This window comes from Ictidomys tridecemlineatus, chromosome 1 (genome assembly GCF_052094955.1).
Source record: "Ictidomys tridecemlineatus isolate mIctTri1 chromosome 1, mIctTri1.hap1, whole genome shotgun sequence".
Lineage (NCBI taxonomy): Eukaryota > Metazoa > Chordata > Mammalia > Rodentia > Sciuridae > Ictidomys > Ictidomys tridecemlineatus.
This window is the reverse complement of record NC_135477.1, coordinates 103,457,041-103,480,835: the sequence shown is the minus strand read 5'-3', so window position 1 is coordinate 103,480,835 and position 23,795 is coordinate 103,457,041. Positions and strand designations below refer to the sequence as shown.

The window sequence follows — 23,795 nt, the reverse complement described above, 5'->3', positions numbered from 1 at the left end:
CACCAGACTCTAGTATATGCTCCTGTCCCCAATCCCCACTCCTGAAACTCTCCACCCCAAACTAAAATCAATATAAGTGCAGTGCTGAGGAGATGAAGGGAAGAGGAAGTTGGGGTTTAGAGATGCCTATGTCCTTCAATACCCAGGCAGAGGTGTTTATTTTCTTTTCAAGAAATGGGTTTTTAAAGATATAGTTCACATATCCATACAACTCACCCATTTAAATTGTACAATTCAATGGTTTTAGTATATTCAGGAAGCTCAGCAACCATCATTGCATTGCTTTTAGAATATGCTCATCATCTCCAAAAGAAACCCCATACTCTTTAGCCATTATCCTCGATTCTCTCAAATCTCAGGTAATTATCAATCTACTTTCCATCTCTCTATATTTGTTTTCTCTGGACATTTCATATAACTAGCACTTACAAAATGTGGACATTTCTTATTTCTTTTACTTAGCATAACATCTTCCAGATTTCAACCATATTTTAGTATGTATCAGCACTGCATTTCTTTTTTATTGTTGAAGATATTACCAAATTTTATCTATTTAACAATTATGGACCTTAATTAAGGTTGTTTCCATTTTTCAGTATTAGTATAATATTGCCAAAAAAAATCCATGTACAAGTTTTTGTATAGACATTTGTTCTCATTTCTCTTGGGCATATGCCAGAGTAGAATTGTGAGATTATGACAGTCCTGTGTTTAACCATTCTAAGAACTACCAAACCGTTTTCCAAGATGACTGCACCATTTTATATTCTCACTAGCAGTGTCTGTGGGTTCTAATTCCTTCATATTCTTGCCAACTCTATTTATCTTTTTGATCACAGCCATGCTCATGGGTGTGAATTAATGTCTCACTGTGGTTTTGATCTGTAGTTCCCTATTGATTAATGATGTTGAGGATTAGCCATCTATATAACTTCTATGGAGAAATGCCTTTTTGGCCCCTTTCTTTCTTTCTTCTTTCTTCTTCCTCCTTCCTCTTCTTCCTCCTCTTCCTCTTCCTCTTCTTCTTCTTCTTTTTTTTTTTGTGTGTGCAAGGGGATGAATCCAGATCCTCACACATGCTAGGCAAGCACTCTACCACTGAGCCACATCCCTGGCTGTTTGGCCCATTTTATAATTGCTTAATCCAAGATTATGAAGATTTATACCTATGTTTGCTTGTAGGAGTTTTATAGTTTTAGCTTATACATTTGAGTCATTGATTCATTTCAAGCTAATTTTTGTATATGATTGAAGGCAGGATCCAACTTTTTTCTTTCTTTTCACATAGATACTCAGTTTCCTCAGCACCATTTGTTTAAAAGCTCATTTTTTCCTACTAAGTGATCTTTTTTTTTTCTTATTAGCTACACATGACATTACAATGATCTTGGCAATTCATACATTTGAATCAATTGGGGTATAATTTCTCATTTTTCTGATTGTACAGATTACAGAATCACATTGGTCACACAGTCATCTATATACATACAGCAATCGTAATGTCTATTCTATTCTGCTGCCCTTCCAATCCCCCCTTCCCCTCCCCTCCCCTCCCATCCCTACTAAGTGATCTTAACTCCATTGTTAAAAATCACTTTACCATAAAAAGGAGGGTTTTTCCCCTAAACTTTTTAATCTATTTCATTGATCTGCATATTTATGTACCTTTATGCCAAGAACACATTATATTGATTACTGTAGCCATGGAGAAATTGATAAGGATAGCATTGAATTTGTAGAACAACTTGGTATTACTATATTAGCAATATTAAATCTTCTACTCCATGAACATGAGATGCCTTATCATTTATTGAGGTGTTCTTTAACTTCTTACAACAATGTATTTTAGTTTTCAGAGCATAAGAATTGTACTTCTTTGGCAGATTTATCCTATTTCATTCCTTTCATTGCCACTTTATTTATTTATTTTTCTTTTTTATTCGTTACACATGACAGTACAAAGATCTTGACAATTCATACATTTGAATCAAATGGGGTCATTGCCACTTTAAATGAAATTTCTTAATTTTTTTTTTTTTAGTTGTACATGGACAGCATGACTTTACTTTCTTTCTTTATTTTTATGTGGTAGTGATGATTGAACCCAGTGCCTTACGCGTGCTAGGTGTATGCTCTGAGCCACTGAGCCACAAACCCAGCCCTATTTTCTTAAGTTTTTGATCAATTACATGTATAGAAATTCAACTGATTATTGTATACTGATCTTGTATTCTACAATCTTACTAATTTACTAGGTTAATAGTTTTGTGTTTTTCCTGACTAGAACAGGTGAAAACACAATACTTGTCTTCTTTCTGATTTTAGGCAGAAAATATTCAGTCTCTTACTACTACATACAACGTTAGCTCTGACTTTTTTGTAGATGCTTTTTACCATGTTAAGAAAGTTCCCTTGGGCTGGAGATGTGGCTCAAGCGGTAGCGAGCTCGCCTGGCGTGCGTGCGGCCTGAGGTTCGATCTTCAGCACCACATACAAACAAAGATGCTGTGTCCACCGAAAACTGAAAAAAAATATTAAAAAATTCTCTCTCTCTCTCTCTCAAAAAAAAAAATCTTAAAAAAAGAGAAAGTTTCCTCTTATTTCTAGTTGGTCGAATGCTTTTAGCATGAAGGACTACTGAATTTTGTCAAATGCTTTTTCTGCGTCTATTGAGATGATCACATGGGTTTTATCCTTTACTCAGTTAACATGATATATTACATCAGTTGATTTTCATTAAATCAATCAAGCATTTGGGGATAAATTCATTTGCTTATGATGTTTAATACTTTTCATATTCAGATAAATTTGATTTGCTAATAGTTTTAAAGGATCTTTGTTTCCATATTCCTAAGAGATAGTGGTTCATAGTTTTCTTGTGATGTATTTGGGTGGCTTGCAAATCAAACACATACTGATTTGTTAAGAACAAATTCTTAATTCCCCACCTTCTCATGTTTCACAAGAGTTTATGAAGAATTGGAGTTAATTCTTTTTTAAATATCCTTTAAATGTTTAGTAAAATTTACCAGTGAAGCCATCTGGGCCAGGATTTTTGGGCATGGGTGAGTTTTAATATTACCAATTCAATCTTTTTGTCATGGGTCTCTCCAGGTTGTCTTATTTCTTGTTAGTAGTTTGTGTATTTGTAACAATCTGTCCATGTCATCTAAGTTTTCTGATTTGTTGACATATTTTGTTACACATTACATAAGGGAATATAAGTAAATATAAGTACTCCCTTATAATTCTTTTATTTGTGTAAGTTAATGTCCCTTCTTTCTTCCTGATTTTGGTAATTCAGGCCTCTTTTTTTTTTTTTTCCTTCCTTGGCCATGCAAAGATTTGTCAATTTTCTTGATCTTTTAAAAAATTAATTGATTTTTCTCTTTTGTTTTTCCATTATCTATTTCCTTAATTTCTGCTATGATCCTTATTATTATTTTCTCCTTGCAGGAGCTTGACTTGTCTTTTTGGCTTATCTCTCCTGTATGGATACTTTACAATATTAGTGAGCTTCAGCAAGGGTCAATGGGGATTTAGTATTCTCAGCCTCCTACACCTGGCATAGTGTCTCTGTCCTATAATAATGTGGACTAGAGGAGGGGAACCCTCAACACCTCGGCTGCAAGTATCTGGAATTGAACCCATTCACATTGGATTTGGAGGAGATGAAAAATGCTGACGGCTATCTCTTCTGGTGAGATACTGTAATCTGTGATAAGAGAGTTGAGAGGAAAGGGAGCCCTGTCTTCTTGGTCACATTTGCCTAGAGGAAAACTTCTGTCAAGCCATGGTTCACTGCCATGGACTCATGCTCTTCTTTCCAAGTTTTAGCAGATTTTGTTGAATAAATGTTTGCTCATTTGGTACTTGCTCTTAGGATGATTTCCAGATACTTAAATGCTATTTAATTATTTTTAAAAGTAGTTTTATTTCTAGTTTTTTTTTTAAAAGTAAGTTTTACTAGTTCTGCTGGGTAGTGGTCCTTTTGTTGCCATGCTGAAAGTAAAAACCAAAGTACTGTTTTCTTACCCCAATTATTATTAGTTCAACTGCCCTATGATAAATCATATTGTCAAGAATATGACCGCATATCAAACTGATATAGTATAACCATAGACAGAATTATTATTTCAAATTGGCTTAAAGAATAGTGTTAAATACACCTAAAACAAAAATTGCAAAGAAACTCTAAGTTGCGTTCAGGACTACCATTATTTGGAATAATATTACCATCTCATTTTCATATATATATATTCATATATATATATATATCTTCATAATTTAAGATATGAGTTGAAACTATCAGTATGTTATCAGATTTTTGTTGCTGTAACCAAATATCTGATAAGAACTTGGCTTAAGGTTTCAGGTGTATCAGTTCATAGTGGACTGGATCCATTGCTTTGGCCCTAAGGTGAGGCAGAACATCATCAGGAAGGGTATAGCAGAGGAAAGGGGCCAGGCTCAGGGCAGGAATAGCTGGGAGAGAACTGGGAGCAACATATAGTCCCCAACAGCATGCCCTCAAGGGATCACTCCCTTCAACTCCTTTTAGTTTCCACTAATTCATTGACATGGTTTACAGCCCTGAGGATCCAGTCATTTCCTAAAAGCCCCACCTCTGAATTTCTGAATTGGGGACCATGCCGACAACACAGGAATCATTGGGGGAAACTTCATATCCAAACCATAATAGGGTTTTTATTACTTCTAGACCTTTCTGGTGTACTGATCTAGAAACTACATATATTTTAGAAAGAGGATAATAAACTGTGAGATCGCACTGATACTTTGAATTGAAATTTAAGTTTATAAGAGGCTGAGGCAGGAGGATCTCAGTTCAAAGCCAGCCTCAGCAATTTAGCGAGACCACGTTTCTAAATAAAATATAAAAAAAAGAGCTGGGGATATGGCTCAGGATTAAGTGCCACCGGGTTCAATCCCTAGTACTCTTCCTTCACAAAATGATGATGATGATATTATTATTATTATTATTATTTTACATAAACACACAATTTCTCTGGAACATAAAGGAATGGATCAAATTATATCAACACATTTAAATTAGCATTAACAGGATTATTAGATACCTGGATGATAAAGTTGACTTTCTTCATTTCTCATCCAAACATTAATTCCTGCGAAGAGGAAAGCTAACATTCTTTTATGGATTTGCAGAATGTTATTTCCCCCAAATGAATCAAACGGTATGGACGAAAAATTCATTAATAGTGGTGAAATAATTTAGTGGCTAGAGGTCAGCATTAAAAATAAAAATTGTAAAGATGCTATTAGAGTGCATTTCACTTACTAAAGTATTGTTTTAAATACATGCATATGTATGTGATGTAGGTGCGTACATATATACGTGGCCTCACAATAAAATGTACTTAACTGTGCAACGGGATAAAACATACTCGAAAGCGTCTCAAACTGCTCCCCAAAGCCTTCAAGGCTGGAGCAGGTCGCAGATCTGGAGTGGCGCGTCACCGGGCCCTCAAGGTACTTACGAAGGAATCGCTCACAACTAGCACCACGTTAGGAGCTGGGGCTGCTCGCCGCCTCTGCCCGTCTGTCCTGGGGGCTGGCGCTGCCAGCGCAGAGACTGCGACCACAGACACCCACAGCAGCAGCATGGGCATAGCGGTTCCAAGAGCCGGCTGCCTCTCCTGGAACTCCCTGCAGGTGTGAGAGGGTGCAGACGTCCAACAACTCCCAGAACTTGCAATTTAGTTTCCACATACTACACAGTAAACCAAAACTCCACCCGCAGAACTACTACTTCCATCAGGCTCAAAGCGGGCACATGCGCAAAGAAGGAACACCCCGCCTTTCCTTAACCCACGTTAAGTCCTTTTAATCAAATGCCGAGCATACTAACCCCAGCCCCTCCCAGTCACGTGAGCGATGCCTGGGAAAGGCGCATGCGCCTTCACTTCAGACTTGGCGTTTGTGTAGGAGCCGGATCTGTCCCAGGTGGGTTTGGTTCGTGGTTCGTTTATGCATAAATTGGAGCCTAAAGGCAGTTGAAATGGTACTTTGAGAAAGGATCGGGATCAGTGCTGTTCGATTTGCGCCGAACATGCGTGGCTTAGTGTTCCGCGAGAGCGTGAACCGGGCGTTGATGAGGTGGCAGCGCGTCTGTCACTTAAGTTGGGTGGGGCGGTTCCTTTTGGGGCTTTGGCTGGACCTGTTCAGATGCGGTGCGGATACTTTAGGGCACCTGAATTCCCTTTTCAAGGAAATTACCTCATCTGGTTACCTCCCTTTGCCTATGCAGTAGGATTTATTGTGAAAAGTGGGGCCTGGTAAGAAGTTTCAGGTTCTAGGCGGGGAAGAGCTTAGCTTGTTCCTTGCCTTCTGAGTGCAAAGGAGAAAAACAAGCAGAAGCTCAAAGGAACAAATGTTGGGCTGTGTGACGTGTTCAGTTGATTGACGTAGGTTCCAAATACTGTTTTGCTGCAGAGTAATCAGCTATTCTCTTTTAATTGTTTAAATCTTTTGGAGAATTCTGGAAGAAGCAGATTTCTGATTCAAAGCCAGATTCTTCATTTCATTATCATAGTTTCAGGTATATAATTGCACATCACACCAATTGTTTTTAATATTTTTCATGAAAAGGAGGAATTGTACTGCTTATTTTTTTTAAAAAAAACCAACACAATTTTAAAATCCTGCAATTTTTTTTGCATAGAATAATTGTAACAGGAGTCAGACCTTAAATATTTAATAACTCACATAGCATTTTGTGCTGAGTATTATACCAAGCATTTACTTAATATCTACTGTGTGCTAAGTGCTTTTACAAAGAATGTTTTCTTACTTTGACCATTTTGCTGATAGGAAAGCAGATTCAGAGAGGTTAAATGAATGGATTTAAGATCACACTGGGAGTCAGCCTGAGCAGGACTGGAAATTGTGCCTTAACTCACTACTCTGTCACCATTAATTACAAATTTTCCTGACAACCTACTAAGATTGTTTTGTATTACGAAGCAGAATTGTTAAGCATCATGCTAACCAGATCTGGGAACATGCAGAAATTCAAACTTTAGATTTTTCCACAAGGAGCTTAGCAAACCTAACATACCTAAAATAATAGTACATTATGGAAGTTAATACAAGTAGACTCCCTCAAGAACAGAATATGTTTCCAAAATTGTTTTGGGCTAATTTGGTATGTAGAACATTATCATAGAAACAGTATCTGCTGAAATTTAAGATTTATAAAATTTTTGTTTAACTTTTTTTTCATGGCATAGTAATGATTCTGTGAGGTATATTTACTTTCTATGGCTTTGTATCTACAGGCCTTTATTCTGATGACAGGATTACAAGAACACATCTTATTCTTCCTCTTCTCTTGGCAGTGTGAGTGAAAGCAGATGCTGCAGTGGGTTCAAACAAGATAGATATTTCAGGGCTCTAGAGACATAGTGCTGGAAAAAATCTTTTTTAAGATTTATAGTCTTGATTTATAGTCCTTTGTTTTCTCACCAGTAAGACCCTTTACTGCTGAACTGACCATTCAGCTTGCCCTACAACATTCTTGATGATTGGATTATCCAGCTTGTGCTTTGTCATCTCCAGTGATGGGAAGCATACTTCCTTTGAGCAGTCCATTCCACATTTGTGTAGGTCTAAGTATTAAAAGTTATTATTTTGAGGGGCTGGGGTTGTAGTTCAGTGATAAAGTGCTTGCCTAGCACATGTGAGGCACTGCATTGGATCCTCAGCACCACATTAAAAAAAAATAAAGATATTATGTCCATATACAACTAAATTTTTTTTAAGTTATTCTTTTGCACTGCAGTCAGTCTGCCTCTACTTTTAACCACTCATTCATTACTCTCCACTTTTACATGGGTAATCTCTCCTTTTGAACTGTCTTTACCTCTACTCCACTAATTTTCTTTTCTTAGTCTTATCACTAACTTACACTGTCAGAAAATGTACTTTGTAGGTGCACATGTGTGTATATTTATGTTGCTGTGAAGACAGGGGTTCTGTTTTAGTTTGCAAGGGCTGTCATAATAAAACATTAGATTGGTTGGTTTAAACACCAGAAATTAAGTTTCTCATAATTGTGGAGTTTAGAAGTCAAATATCAACGAGTTGGCAGGTTTAGTTACTTTTGAGGTTGCTTTTCTTAATTTGCAGATGGCCAGCTTTTTTTCTATGTCTTTATATGGTCTTTCCTTCCATACATTTGTATCACTGGTGTGTCCAGATTTCTTCAAAAGATGATAGTATGGATTAGGGTTCACCTTTATGAGTTCACTTAGCCTTCATTACCTTTGTTATCTAAATACTTTCACATTCTGAAGTACAGGTGTTAGGGCTTCAAGATATGAATTTTGGGTATATTTCAGCCCATAATAGTCTCTGTTATATGTATATATCTTAAAATCATCAATTAAAGGTTACTAGGTTAGGGATTGCTTGTTTTAGTAAACTACTCTCCTTTTCAGAAAAGTCTTCAATTGAAGAGTCTTGGTCTAATTTTTGATTCTCTGTACTTCTTTTTAATGTCTAAATTCTCATTAGTACTGTGTGTGCTGCCTATAGCAGTTATCCAAGGAACTTCTGGTATAGTTTTGGGAGACACATTTATACACACATAAATTTAATAATAACATAAAGTTATCAAATTAATTGCCAAATGAAAAATGAAAACCAAGACATTCCAAATGCTTTTGGAGAATGCTAACATTTTTAAAATGTCATCTTGTTTTCACTGGAAAAAAAGTCCCATGATCACAGAAGTTTCAGAATTGCTTGATTAAACTATTTTTGGGTATTTAGGACATCTCAGAAACTTTAAAAGTGCTAATATACATTGTGACTTTGAAAGAGTGAGATATATTATGTATGGTAGTCACAAAGTTCCTAGGCCATTTATTGATACCTTTAAGCATGCTAATGTTTCTTAGAATACATTTTTGGAAATGCTCCTATAAGGTAGTGAATATACAAGTTCAAACTAGTGTGTGATTGGTCTGGGAAGGTTATGTGCTTAGCTCGTGAACTTGAATTCTGTGTAGCATGAAAATATAAACAGTGGACAGGCTGAATGGGAGGAGCAAAGATGTACAGGTATAAAACTCTGGGGGGTGATTAAAAAAAAGTAATGTGAGGTAATATTGAAACATTACCATGTGATTTGATGGTAGGGTTTTTTTTTTATTGGTTGTTCAAAACATTACAAAGCTCTTGACATATTTCATATATTAGATTCAAGTGGGTTATGAACTCCCATTTTTACTCCGATTACAGATTGCAGAATCACATCGGTTACACATCCACATTTTTACATGATGCCATATTAGTGACTGCTATATTCTGCCACCTTTCCTATCCTCTATTATCCCCCCTCCCCACCCCTCCCATCTTCTCTCTCTATCCCATCTACTACAATTCATTTCTCTCCTTGTTTTTTTTTTCCCCATTTTCCTCACAACCTCTTATATGTAATTTTGTATAACAATGAGGGTCTCCTTCCATTTCCATGGAATTTCCCTTTTCTCTCCCTTTCCCTCCTACCTCATGTCTCTGTTTAATGTTAGTCTTTTCCTCCTGCTCTTCCTCCCTGCTCTGTTCTTAGTTGCTCTCTTTATATCAAAGAAGACATTTGGCATTTGTTTTTTAGGGATTGGCTAGCTTTTCTTAGCATAATCTGCTCTAATGCCATCCATTTCCCTGCAAATTCCATGATTTTGTCATTTTTTAGTGCTGCGTAATACTCCATTGTGTATAAATGCCACATTTTTTTCTTTATCCATTCATCTATTGAAGGGCATCTGGGTTGGTTCCACAGTCTAGCTATTGTGAATTGTGCTGCTATGAACATCGATGTGGCAGTATCCCTGTAGTATGCTCTTTGTAGCTAGATCATCAGCTATTTGTTGTATATGTATTGTATTGCTCAATAGGTATTGAATATTAAGAGACTCCAAAGATTTATGAACTGCATTTATGGATTTATTGAATTGAAACACAGGCCATATATATGTAGGGCAATTTTTAAATTCCAGGCTCAGCTAAGTGTGGTTCAGAGGAGGGAGTGATCCTAGTGACAGGCTTTGGCCTAGTATTTGTGTAGTAACTTAATTTGAAGAGGATACTCATGTTTGGGGATAGCTGTCTCTTAAGATAAACAAGAAGATTACTTCTTGAACTAGGTATAGGAAAGTGGCAGAGGGTTTGGGAATTTTGAACATATAGAGAAAAATTTATAGTAACTACTGGGTTACCATCATACTAGTCATTTTAGGAATGGCAGGAAAGTAGTGAAATTACTTGAGAGGATAACAGATCAGGTGAACAGAATTAATATACTTGCGTTTGGGCATTCCATCTTTGTGCATATCAGGTAAGTTATATACTCACTTTACCAGCGAGGAAATGGTAAGGTTGAACAAGGTCAAAGGGGTTGATTTCTTAAGCTCCTTCTCAACCGGGTTAAGTCATGGTAGGTAAACATGACAGAGTCATAGGATTGACAGAATCTGTGGTACTTCATAAGAACTGAGTTGAAGTGACTGAGTAACACATTAAAATCAAGGGTGGGCTGGCTAGTCAGTTGTTGGATGGAGGCTAAAGGAATCAGTGAGATAAACCCAGGATTTTACTTTGATTTGTCTATTTTTAACTTTTATCTTAGTTTCCTAAACATGAAAAATAATAACATAAATAAAAAACATATGAAATAACAAATAAAAACATATGAAAAAAATGTTCAACATCTCTTATGTGGAATACCATACTTTGTTTTCTTACCAGTAAGACCGTTTACTGCTGAACTGACCATTCTATTAGATAAATTTTAATACATGTTTTGGTCTTGTAAACTTACTTTCTGGTCCTTGTTCATCTGTATCTGTGTCTCCTAATATTTTGCACTTCCCAATTCTGAAGTAGTATGTTTATTTTCCACTTCATTCAGCTTTTCAAACCACCTTCATTCTCTCCTTGAAGTATTTTAGGTAGTTTTGTTTGACATAAGCAATTTCAGAATATCATCAAAATATCTTCAGAATTTGTAGTTGTGTATTTGTAGTAATATTTTGATGGCTATTTAAATATTTCTGATGACATGTTCATATGAGGTAATGTTTTCCTTAGTTTTCAAACTAATATAGTTGCATGATGTGAATAGCTTTTTACATACTTATAACCCTTTATATAGCTTAGAACGAGGTTTACTTTAGCATGGTTAGGCTGAAAGTTTATAGAAAATAAGTGCCCTCAGTTTCCCTAGATTCAAAACAAAATAGCATAGAAATAGTTAATATTCTTTTTTGGCTTAAGTCTTTATTTTGACTTGGTGTTTATTGAGTTTCTGATTTTTTTTTTCAGAATCTTTCTGATCTCCTATAGACTTTTGTTTTCATTACCTGAGACTTGTAGGAATGCAGTTTATGCCAATTCAGACATTTGAAGACTAAGATTAGTGTCTCACTGAGAAAGAAGATTAAAAATTGTACATGATTATGTCTCATGTTTTAAATTATTAATTGAATGTGAATATGATATTTAAAAAATTCATATTTGAGGTTATGGATGTTATCCCTTTTATATTACTATTTCTTATTTGTTTTTATTTAATTCAGATGAAAAACAGGTAAAGAACAATCGGCAATTCAAGAAGAAGAAAGAGGTGGTGATAATACATAAAAGGTAAGTGTTTAAAATGCTTATTGATAAGCATCTAGAGTCTATATTTACTTAATGATTGTTATTACTGGTTCTTTTCAGAAGAAAGGTTTAATGGCATAGATTTTGTAAATCATAATACAGCGAGGAAATGGTAAGGTTGAACAAGGTCAAAGTAATTTTTGTTACTAGATTTCAGAGTATTATGTCAACTCAGGAACTGATTTCCTTAACAAGACTCCAAAACCACAAGAAGTAAAATCAAAATCAATAAGTAGAATAGCATTAAATTAAAAAGCTTCTTCACAGCAAAGGAAACAATTAAGAGCATGAAAAGAGAGCCAGTAGAATGGGAGAAAATCTTTTCCACTTGCTCCTCAAAGTGGGCATATACAAGGAACTGAAAAAACTTAAACACACATACACACACACAAAACAAAAATAAAATTAAAAACAAATAATAATGGGCAAAGGAACAAAATAGGCAGTTTTCAAAAGAAGAGTGAATGGTCAACAAATATATGAAAAAAATGTTCAACATCTTTAGTAATTAGAGAAATGCAAATTAAAACTACATTGAGATTTCGTCTAACTCTAGTCAGAATGGCAGTTATCAAGAATACAAGTAACAATAAATGTTGGTGAAGTTGTGGGAGAAAAGATACACTCATACATTGTTAGTGGACTGCAAATTGTTGTAACACTCTGGAAAGCAATATGGAGATTCCTCAAAAATCTAGGAATGGAACCACCATATGACCTAGCTCTTCGTCTCCTATGTATATTTGAAAGATAATCAGCATACTACAGTGAAACAGCCACATCAATGTTTATAGCAGTACAGTTCACAATAGTCAACCTATGGAGGAAACTGAGGTGCCCTTCAACAGGTGAATGAATAAAGAAAATGTGGTATATATACATAATAGAATATTACTCAGCCATAAAGAAGAATGACTTTATGGCATTTGCTGGTAAATGAATGGAACTGGAGACTATCATCTAAGTGAAATAATCCAGCCCCTCAGCTGGAGGCTTTAGGACATATCAATCAATTTATCTATGGCTGATAGTTTTGAGGATATTTATATCATTGCCTTTTTGGCATGACTATCACTAATTCTTCTTAAATATAGTTGCTACTTTTTAATCTTGATTTATATTGGATAAAAATGTTATAGGTTGGTAGTAGAAAATTTCTTGGTCTGTACACAAAGGACTTAAAAACAGCATACTACAGGGACACAGCCACATCAGTGTTTATAGCAGCACAGTTCACAATAGCTGAACTGTTAAACCAACCTAGATGTTCTTCAGTAGATGAATGGATAAAGAAAATGTGGTATATATACACAATGGAATATTACTCAGCAACAAAAGAGAATAAAATCATGGCATTCATAGGATGGAGTCGGAGAACATAATGCTAAGTGAAGTTAGCCAATCCCCAAAAACCAAATGCTGAATATTTTCTCTGATATAAGGAGGCTGATTCATAATGGGATTGGGAGGGGAGCATGGGAGGAGTAGATGAACTGTAGATAGGGCAAAGGGGTGGGAGGGAAAGGGAGGAGGCAGTAAAAAAGATGGTGGAATGAGATGGATAGCATTACCTTCAGTACATGTATGAAGACACAAATGTGTGAATATACTTTGTGTACAACCAGAGATATGAAAAATTGTGCTCTATATGTGTAATATGAATTGTAATCCATTCTGCTGTCATATATAACAAATTAGAATTAAAAAAAAAAAAAAAGGAATGGGTTTGAATAGTACCCAGTGGATGGTTAGTCCTCAATAAAGGTTTGCTTGAAAACTTAGTGAATGATCTGCTTCCTTTCTCCTCAAAAGGAGAGAAGTAGTTTTTAGGTGATTAAGATTCCAATATTTTGTTTCTTTAGAAATTAATCTCCTGAAATTTAAATAAGCATGCATGCATGTGCACACACACACACTCATACATATACTCACTAAATGAAGAGAGAGGGCCTCAGTCCAAACAATGAGAAATGTCATTTCAAATGCAGAAGGAATGGGAATAGACTACTAGAGAATTGCACTGCAGCATAAGGAATTGTAATTAAATATGGAGATACATGAATATGGAAAGACTTGAATGGGTTACCAAGAGAAAGTGAAGTTTGATTCTAGTGATCTTTAGAAACAATCTACTTAAAAAGTTTTTAATGATTTCCTATTTGTTACTGTATTTAAGTCCAGATTTGTCTGTGTGACTTTTAAAAGTTGTAATCTTAGACTCTACCTGTCTAATCTTGTTTTCTTCTATTCTTTTGTGAGTCATTTCTGTTCCATTCAGCCTGATTTTCTTATTGTTTCTTAAGCTTGCCACAGTCATTTTTGTCTCTTTGCTAATACAGTTTTTTCTGACTGGAGTAATTTTCTTTCTTTTTTTAAATTTAATTTTTTATTGGTGCATTATAGTTGTATATAATGATGGGATGTGTTATTACATATGTGTACATGCACATGTGGAGTGATTTTCTTTCTTTATTCCATTTTTTAAAATATTGTTTTAGTTATACATAGACACAATCTGCCAAAGCCAATGTCTCGGCTTGGCACCGGAATCACGAGCCACCACACACCTTTGTAGGTTCAAACAGCAATTCTTTATTCCCGCTCTCACACCGCCTCCACACAGGTCCAGGGGCAATCTCATTCTGCCGTCTCCCCGCACAATTCACCTACTCCACGAGGCTATCTCCAAATCCCATTTTAATCTCAACGGAAACAAGCAGCAGGAACACCCTAATCCCAGCAATAATCTTCAACCTCTAACTTCCCTAAAACCCATTATCTTAAACTGGCAACGCCTTAAACTCAAGGAGCCGGTTACTTCCTCAAACCTGATCAGCTCTAAACCCGGATCCGCCAAGGTCACCTTATTAAATCATGCATGCAATGTCCCATCGAATGTCCTCTAAGCAGCATGAGGTACGCTTGGCAAGGAAATTTCGATGTGTCATTCCTACTTGGTAATGGCCCTCAGCAACAATCAATATCTTTATTTTGTTTATGTATTTTTATGTGGTGCCAAGGATCGAGCCCAATGCCTCACATGTGCAAGGCAAGTGCTCTGCCACTGAGCCACAACCCCAGCCCTCTTTCTTCCATTCTTAAGTCCTGTCTTCTTTTAGTAGCCATCAATTACATCACAAACCTTTTTTTTTTCCTCTGAATTCCTACTGCACTTCTACTTAATCATCTGTGGTTTAGTATTTGGTTTTCTAGTAATTCATATGTCTTAGGTCTTTCTCTTGATGTATATTGTATTCTTTAGAACAGGGACCTTTTTTTTATATCATATGCAGTGAATAGCTTGGGGACTGCATGTAGTTTTAATGCCAGTTGGTTCTGCTGTTTATGTATATGCTCCCACTTAAATAGTAGGTTGTAGAAGAGATGGTGATCTTCATCCTGAAAAGGTGGTGGTCTTCTGTTTTTTTTTTTTTTTTTGTTGTTGTTGTTGTTTGGTTTTATTTTGAGGCTGCTTTTTTTCTTGATTTTTTTACTTGAAAGTTTCTTTTCATTGATCTAGATTGGTTATCATCATTGATGTTCTCTCTCTCTCTCTTTTTTAGTCTGTGGGTTGTTTTACCAAAGGAAACAGGTTTATGAAAATCTGTGAAATCAGCATTGAACTCTGTTACCTAATCATTGAGATTTGTAAACTACAAAGAATCCTTCTCAAGTTTTCACCCATAAATTAATACCAAGATAATTTCAGGTGAGGCAGTAGTTTCCAAAATAAGAGCATATGAAATACTTTGCTTTAAATTATGTAATTATTATAATTAGGTGTAAGATTTCTTTTTTGCCTATTTGAAGAATCTGGTTCTGGCTATAAAGAAGTTGCTTTTATGGCATCTTAATTTTTATATTATTTTATGTATTATTTATATTATTTTCTTTAAGTCAAAAATATATATTTTTTAACCTCTAACTTCACAAATTTCTTTGGATTTGGGCTTGTACATCACTCTCCTTGTATATAAAGTATTATTAGTGTAATTCATGTTTTGATTCATTTTGTTGATTAGTAATATATTAGTAATTCATGTTTTTGATTAATTTTGTTGATTAAAACATCTAGAGTCTATTACTACTTAATATTTATTCAATTTTGTTTTGCCTTTCTGATGAAATTTGAAATAAATGAAGTTGGCAGAACATGCAAATGTTTCTTTTGTTTTCAATATTGAATTGTGATTGATTTGATTGCCTCCTGGTAAGCCAGAATAAGTTATAAAACTTAAAATAGGCTAATTTACTTAAAATCAAATTAATTTACTAGGCATGGTGGTTTATGCATGTAATCCCAGCTATTGGGAAGCTGAGATGGAAGGATTGTAACTTCTAGGCTGGCCTGGACTATTAGGCAACACTCTCAGCAACTGAGTGAGACACTGTCTTAAAAGTAACTCAGTGGTAAAGTACCCTTGGGTTCCATGCCCAGTACCATATTTCTTAACATTAAATGAAGAAATACTTTGTCTGCCAATTGAAGTATCTTCTTATGGCTGAAGTTATTGTATAATCCTTTTTCATATTCATTATGCTACCATTCATGTATAAACATTGTGTTTATTTCTCTTTAGAGAAAATAATCTTATAGTAATCCTTATGTGAAGGCAGTTGATATTCTGATTTATATTTTTCAGAAACTAATATTAAAACAGAATGCTTTCTTAAACTTCCTTAAACTTTCCCATCATATTTACTGAATATTACTCTGTGTAATTTACTAAATCTTATTCTGTATAAGACCAAATTTTACTCTGTTTGGGCTTATTCTTTTGGATCTTGCTTATAAAATTGGATTGAGAACTGTATGTATTTTGGGTGCTGACCTACAAGATCATCTTTATTTTAGCCAAAAAATATGGAAAGTGAGTGTAATTTAAGTATAGCTCAATTTCAACATATTTATCAACCATCTATAATTTGTCAAAGACTAGGTTCTGGGAATGAGGCAGTAAAAAAAGCAAACAAAAAAAGCCCCAAACCAGACAAAAATCTGGCCTATATAGAACTTACATTCTGGAAGAGTTGGGGGTTCAAATAATAAGTAAGATAAAAAAATAGAATATATAGTGTATTAGAAATATGTTTTGAAGAAAAACTAAGGGGAGGGCTAATGGGAATATAAGGCGAGTAGGGAGATAGAAGATTTAAAATTGTAAATTATATATCTTGGGAAGATTTCAGAGAGAAAGTGACATTTGAATAAAAATCTGAAGAGGTGAGAGAATAAGCTATATGGTAGTAGAGAGAAAACACAGGTGCCTTTTTCAAATGGTTAAGTTTGTTGAGACTCTTACAGTTAGGCAGATTTCTTGTGGATTCAACTGGGTTTTTTGCCTTGACAGATGTCCAGCAAAGAAGTGAAGACTGCTCTAAAAAGTGCAAGAGATGCAATTAGAAACAAAGAATATAAAGAAGCTTTGAAACATTGCAAGGTATCTGATATTTGTTTCTTCCACAATAAAAGTATGTTACTCATTTATAAGTGTTGTATGGTGTGAATCATTTACTGTCTACATGCAACAAATGTGTTAAGACCATTTAGCAGGACAAGTGGAGTGGTTGAATTAATAACTCCTTAGTAGGAAAAATTAAGCCACACTTCATTTTGTCTTTTTCTTTATTGGTAAATTATTGAAGACATATTGTTAAAACCTGAATGTGTCATAAATATCTTTTGATGGGTTATTTTATATCTTAAAGTTTTTATTCTTTAATGGTATATTGACGTTCTAATTATATTTTGTTTGTGGATGGGAGAATCAGGATTCTAAAGCTCTTTTGTATGCTGATGGGAATGTCCCTGCGAAAGGGAGAAATTGAATGTGAGGAAGAAATAGAAGGTGCTAGCGTAGTGAAGTCCTTGGGAAGGTTAGGATAGGATCTAGAGCTTGAGAGGAGGGCTCTTGAAGATAAGAGCATTCCCCTCTGCAGGCCTGTTTTCTTGATGAAGTAGAAACTAATAGTGAGAAAGGATTTTTATAGAAGGTTTGAGACAAAAGAAGCCTTGAAGCAGCTTGACAAAACAAGCTACTAGTAAGAATTGTAAGGATTATAAGAGTCTATTGGAAGTTACATGTTATTAAAAGTGAACAGTGAACTTAAATGTGTTTTTCTTACTTCATATTGAGGTCCTTGGAATACCTCTAATACACTATATATTCTATTTTTAAATCTTACTTATTATCTGCACCCCAACTCTGCCAGAATGTAAGTTCTACCTAGGCCAATTTTTGTCTGGCTTGGAGCTTTTTTTGTTTCTTAGTCTTATTTATTTATTTTTTACTGTCTGTTCTCACCTTTGGAGATGGATGGTGAGAAAGAAGAGGGGAAACAGAGTCAGAGGAGTTGAGGGAGTTGTGAACGGGAGTGATGACACTGATGGGTTATGGAGTCCAGGCTAGGTAAGGAGGGATGAGAAATTAAAAGTGGGGTAATAAGTAGTAGAAAAGGGGGTGGTGAAAAAAAATTAGAATTATCAGAATTTTGTTACCATGAGTCCATTATAGTAATTGAACTGGAAAGACAGGAGAAAGGCAGAATAGTAGCATGATGGAAATCTTATTTTTTGATGGTGGGGAAAAGTGGGAAAGTTAAGTAACTGAGAGGCTACAGTTCAATAGGACATCAACATGAATGTTAGAATGAATATGGGAATTGAGGAGGAGAAGATGGATAGAAAATTTGTGCTTAAATATTTGAGAACAGAGTGGTTCCTATGAGTTTGTTGATGGTAATAGAAACAAGAAGAGTATTTTTTGCAGTATAGTTGGATGAGTTGAGCCTCAAAGATAGTGGTGTTTTTGAAGAAGGAGAAACAGAAGAGGAATGTTGGTAGGGCAAGGAGAACTTCTTTCTCATTCTGCCACTGTGGCATTAAGTATATAAGAGATAGGAAGTTAGCTGCAGCATATGAGATTGATAAGGGAATAGCCAAGTTTCAGTCCAGGCAGAACTTACTACAGTTAAAAAAAAAAGGTTGAAAATATGGAGGGAACTTGGCTGATCCAGATTGGGCATTCCAAAGGGCACACTGATGAATTTAGGAGAGTGGTAGAGAGGGAATTGGGCAAAATTAGGAGAAATATATAGCAATGTGCGGATAAGAATATCTTTGTGAAGTTCACATTTCCAGTGGTGACTGTGAGGCCAGCAGGGGTACGAGGCCATGATAGTACTAATCTTAATACAGAAGAAGGTGGGCAGTCTGTTTATACTGGGTTAGGGTGGTAGATTGAATGAAAGAAGGGGAGAAGGACTATTTCCTTAAGCAGTAGTCTTATTGAACTAATAAAGCACATATGAACCTATTTCTACTGTTATGTACAGCAGCATCGTAACATTCTTCAGTATGTTTCATGCAAAATTCAGATATGAATTCTACCAACTAGTTCATTATTTATACTGAAGGTACTCAACTAGAAAACACAAATGGAGACTAAAATCAGTGACAGATGTCTGATTACTTATTTAGTAACCTAGAATGTTGGTTGACAATAAATGAATTTTAAAAAAAGAAATGTTGCTTCTTAGTGTATTTGCTGTGGCTTTGTCTGATCATCACCTTGTCTACCTGTGGGGCTTTATAATATGGTGTGATCATCCCTTTAGAGAAGGCTTTTCCAGTTTGTGCAGATGGAGTTAGGTATTTTTTCCTCTATGTTCTCTCAGAATCTTCTACCTGCTTTTATCACATTGTGTAATTATCTGTTTAAAAATCTGTTTCAGATTTTGAAAACCAGTAATTGCTGATTGCTAGATGACTATGCCATTTATCATTTATTTGACAGTTATGTGTGAGCCTTTGGACCTGATGTTGGGGATATAAATATTAATAAGGGCCCAGAGTTTAGAACTGAACTTTGGTAGTTATCTCATTGTTATGCTTTTTTAGGAGGCAGCGTTATTAGATAGAATGGGACTTGTGCAGCACATTGATGATAGATTGCTGGAAGTGTTAGGTGGATACGCATAAACCTAAGTTGGTTCAACTCATAGTAAAGTTCTTATTTTCTCTAGAATATATAAAACCTTAAGAAGCTAATTTCATTTTAGGAACTAGTTTTGTTTTTCTTTCCCTGCTTTCTACTTTAAGCTGTTTTATACTTCCTCAGTATTCTCAAAGAGTAGGAGGGGGCATTTGATGGAGGCATCAGGATCACTTGGGCAGCTTTAAAAAGATATACTTCAGCTGGGCATGTTGGCGCATACTTGTAATCTTAGCATTTTGGGAGGCTGAAGGTGGGAGATGTGAGTTCAAAGCCAGCCTAAGCAACTTAGCGAGCGAGGCCCTAAGCAACTCAGTGAGAGCCTATCTTAAAGTAAATACAAAAGGGGCTGGGGATGTGGCTATGTGGTTAATCGCCTCTGAGTTCAATCTCTGGTATCACCTCACCCCCCAAATTTTCTCTATCTGTCTGTCTATCTATCTATACCTCATATTCCAAACCCTTTACAATCACTAATGAAGTTTAGTTCCCTGAGGAAACTGAAACTAGAGAGATTAAATAGCATTCCAGGCCACTCTGTTAGTGATAGATGCAGATTTCCTGATTTTTAATAGACTGTTACTTTGTTGTTGTTTGTTCAATAGTTTCAAAAATAAAATGACTTTCTCTTAATTTTGTTTTTAATCAGACAGTCTTAAAACAAGAGAAAAATAACTATAATGCCTGGGTTTTTATTGGTGTTGCTGCAGCAGAGCTAGAACAACCTGATCAGGCCCAAGGTGCCTATAAGAAAGCTGCTGAACTAGAACCAAATCAATTATTAGCTTGGCAGGTATGTAGACATGTTTTTTCCCCTATCACATGGGAAATAATTTGTTTTTGTATTTTTCAAAGTATAAATACCAATATTAAACATTTAAACATCTATTTGCCCCATATAAGAAAAAAAAATTAAATTTACTGGTCTTTTAAGTCTATAATTAGTTTTTTAAAAAAAGTGTTGCTAAAGAATAATATGTATCACTATTTAACATTCTACCTAATGGACTATTTCTGAAAGCAAGGACCCAAGTTGATTGACTATATAAATCTTTAACATAATTATAGGTACATTAAAAAGATATCTAGAATATTCTTTATGCTTACCAGGGGGAAAAGAATTGTATATAAATGTTTTCTAAAAAATAAAATAATGTCAAATTCCCATTTCCCTCTCTTAAAGTCCAAGTTAAATTATTTATTTGTGTCAATCTTAATGTTTTTTAGTTGGATTCTCTAACTTTTTCATATTTAATGAATTTGTTTCATGTGTCAATTATGTCTTTGAAGCTAATTAATAGGAAGTAGTAGGCTCTGGTAAGTATGAACTTCTTTCAGGTTCAGATGAATAAGAACTTGCGTGAGGGTACCTGGTATACCCTTAGAGAAATGGCTGCATTTAAAGCAAAAATGAAAAATTTCACAAACTACTTGAATATTTTTTCAGTTTGTATCATAAAAGTAGTGTCATTCAAAACACATCTAAAATTAAATCTTCTCACCTGTACATATATACCTGTACATAAATACACAAAAGGGTAACTACATAGTTAATGAATTCATTAATTAGCTTGATTGTGGTGCTTATTTTACAATGTGTACATATATCAAAAACATCAGACTGTATATCTTAAATTATTTTTCTGTATAAATGATATCAATAAAGCTGTTTCCAAACATACGGAATCATTTTTAAAAAGTAGTGCCATGCTTTTTACCACATTGAAATTTTTTTTTTTATCGTGAAACACTTCAAATACATTTTGAAAAGTGAAGAGAATGGAATAATGAACCTCTTTATGCCCATCATTCAGATTCAACAAAAATGCACCCACATCAGTATTTTTTCACCTGTCCCTTCATCTGCTTTCTCCCATTCCCAGTTATTTGGAGGCAAATTCCACACATATCATTTCATGTGTAAAATATGGTAATATTTTATTGTAAATAATATTTAAAGGTTATCACGTTATTTAGCAAAATAAATGAATGTAGGAATATCAGATAGTTAGATAAAAATAATTGCTACTATTTCTATTTTTAGGGGTTAGCAAGCTTGTATGAGAAGTGTAATCACATAAATGCTAAGGATGACTTACCGGGTGTTTACCAAAAACTCCTGGATCTTTATGAAAGGTAATGTATATATAGGGAATGACTTTTTTTTTATAAGCTTGAATTAGAGTAAACTGATTAAAAATTATATAGAAGTATGCCAAGCATTTACTGGGATTTAGGAAGCATTTTTCTTTCAAATGTTTATCATAGAATCTCTTGATTATGATTAAAATAAGATCAAAACATTCCTAGTAAGAAGATTGACTAATTTGAGAATTTTGGTATTACTTTTAGTCAATATAATGAAAAATGACATTTCTTAAATTTTAATTTTTAATTTTTTTAACAAAAGGCTCTTTTTACAAAATTTTATTGTGGTATTTTTCAATAAAATAGTACCTGATAATATTATTGAGATATTTTAATTTTTAGTGCTTTAAGTTCTTGATTATTTTCATTATCAGATTAAAAAGTCATTTTTTGTTGTTTTTGATCTAAGTGTTGACAAACAGAAGTGGTGTGATGTCTGTAAGAAACTTGTGGATCTCTATTACCAAGAAAAGAAACACCTAGAGGTTGGTTAATGGTTTTCTAATGTCTTAGACATCTTTTAGTAAAAAACTATTGTTAGAAGAAAGCTATCCTTTTGCCTAAGTGAAAATTAAAAATTAATATGTGGTATGATATCATAAGACTTTAAGAGGTAAATTACAATGCTTTGGCAATTATAAACAATTCAAATTTAAGGTATCATAACTTCTAGATCTTTTTGAAACAGGGTGAGTTATAAATTAAATAACTAAAAGTGTCATCTGTGGAACTTGGTGACCACTGTGGTATCTCTATAGCTGATGATTTAAGCTATAGGTGTTGGGAACTGTGGTCATCAGTTTTGTATCTGCTCTGGTATCTCACATCATATTTCTGATAGAAGTACTCTGTGGATTTGCCCAATCAGCATATATTTTATAGGTTTCATAATAGATGGAATTCTTTGCTTACGCTGTTTTTATATATTAGTGGATATAAGAAGTATTTTTTATTTATTTCCAGATTTTACATTTTTTATTGTCATTTATATATTTTTTTTATTATATTTAAGATAACAATCATTTTAAATCTCCTTTTTAATAGGTGGCTCGAACATGGCATAGATTGATAAAGACACGGCAAGAAGAAGGTGCAGACAACCAGGAGCTTCATCAGCTATGGAGGAAATTGACTCAGTTGCTGGCTGAGAGTATGGAAGATCAGAATAATGAAACCCAGCAATTGGTATTAACTTATTTATTCTTGTTTGTATCATGAAAATTAATCCTTTAATTTAATTTAGAAAATGGAAACCTAATGAATATATAGGATAATACTGTCTGTTAGACGAGGTATTTTGGAAGTGTAATTTTACATTCATGGGGGCTCTTCCTGATAAAGTTAGAATTATTGGCCTACAGTCTCATGAAGTCTGGAGGGAGTGGAATTGGTACTCAATAGCATTAGAATTTCCTTCCCTTGTATTAATAAGAATTCACAATAAATCAGTAACTTTATGCCCTAGAGGAAAAACTGTAAAAATTGTTTTAAACTTTTAATTTTTAAAAATTATACTTTGAAGGTGTGAACTTATGAACTGAGTACTGAATTACTTTGAGAATTAACAACTTAACTAGTTAGAGAATCTATACCTGAATAATACTCCTTTTTAGGGAGCAGATTTTCAAGTAATTAAAAAAAAAGAATTTTTTTTCCTGTAAAAACATTGATTATTGCACCATACTTGGAAAATATCTCTGTAGTACTTTTTTTGTTTGTGAGTCTAAAAGTCAGCCTAATTTCTTATTATAATAAATAGCTACTCAATTTATTCATGTATTTGAATGGAATTTTTAAACCTTAATAGTTACAGACTCTGTATGGAATAGAAAATTCATTTCCTTGTGTTTGCTTATTTGCTCACTCATTAATTTGTTTCTTTATTCAGAAATATTTATTGAGTATGTGTGTTAGGTAGTGTCCTAAGATCTAAGGATAAAATGTAAGAAT

The 23,795-nt window shown here is 34.4% G+C and overlaps 2 protein-coding genes across 7 annotated transcripts in view; one reads left to right on the top strand and one right to left on the bottom strand.

Annotated features, from left to right (window-relative positions):
- The window catches only part of Arsk (arylsulfatase family member K), a 50,041-nt gene extending 44,207 nt beyond the window's left edge, over window positions 1–5,834 (bottom strand). The window contains exons 1-2 of one of the 3 annotated variants that reach the window (XM_078045017.1): window positions 5,517–5,657; window positions 2,395–2,521 (exon numbers count right to left, since the gene is read on the bottom strand). In XM_078045017.1, coding sequence (XP_077901143.1) covers window positions 2,395–2,397 — 3 coding nt within the window. In that variant the 5' untranslated portion in view covers window positions 2,398–2,521; window positions 5,517–5,657. Of the gene's footprint in view, window positions 1–2,394; window positions 2,522–5,096; window positions 5,145–5,516 lie in introns of those variants that run through there. The other 2 variants (XM_005326153.5, XM_021726901.3) reach the window with 2 other exon arrangements.
- A 46-nt stretch (window positions 5,835–5,880) lies between these two features.
- The window catches only part of Skic3 (SKI3 subunit of superkiller complex), a 99,206-nt gene continuing 81,291 nt past the window's right edge, over window positions 5,881–23,795 (top strand). For 3 of the 4 annotated variants that reach the window (XR_005728377.2, XR_002484073.3, XM_013359013.4), the window contains exons 1-8: window positions 5,881–5,982; window positions 11,619–11,685; window positions 15,267–15,412; window positions 17,055–17,144; window positions 20,347–20,490; window positions 21,742–21,833; window positions 22,255–22,330; window positions 22,890–23,030. Coding sequence is in view for 2 of the 4 variants with exons in the window: in XM_013359013.4 (XP_013214467.2) it covers window positions 17,055–17,144; window positions 20,347–20,490; window positions 21,742–21,833; window positions 22,255–22,330; window positions 22,890–23,030 (543 nt within the window). In the remaining 2 variants the exon portion in view is untranslated. The remainder of the gene's footprint in view (window positions 5,983–11,618; window positions 11,686–15,266; window positions 15,413–17,054; window positions 17,145–20,346; window positions 20,491–21,741; window positions 21,834–22,254; window positions 22,331–22,889; window positions 23,031–23,795) is intronic. The other variant, XM_021726903.3, reaches the window with a different exon arrangement.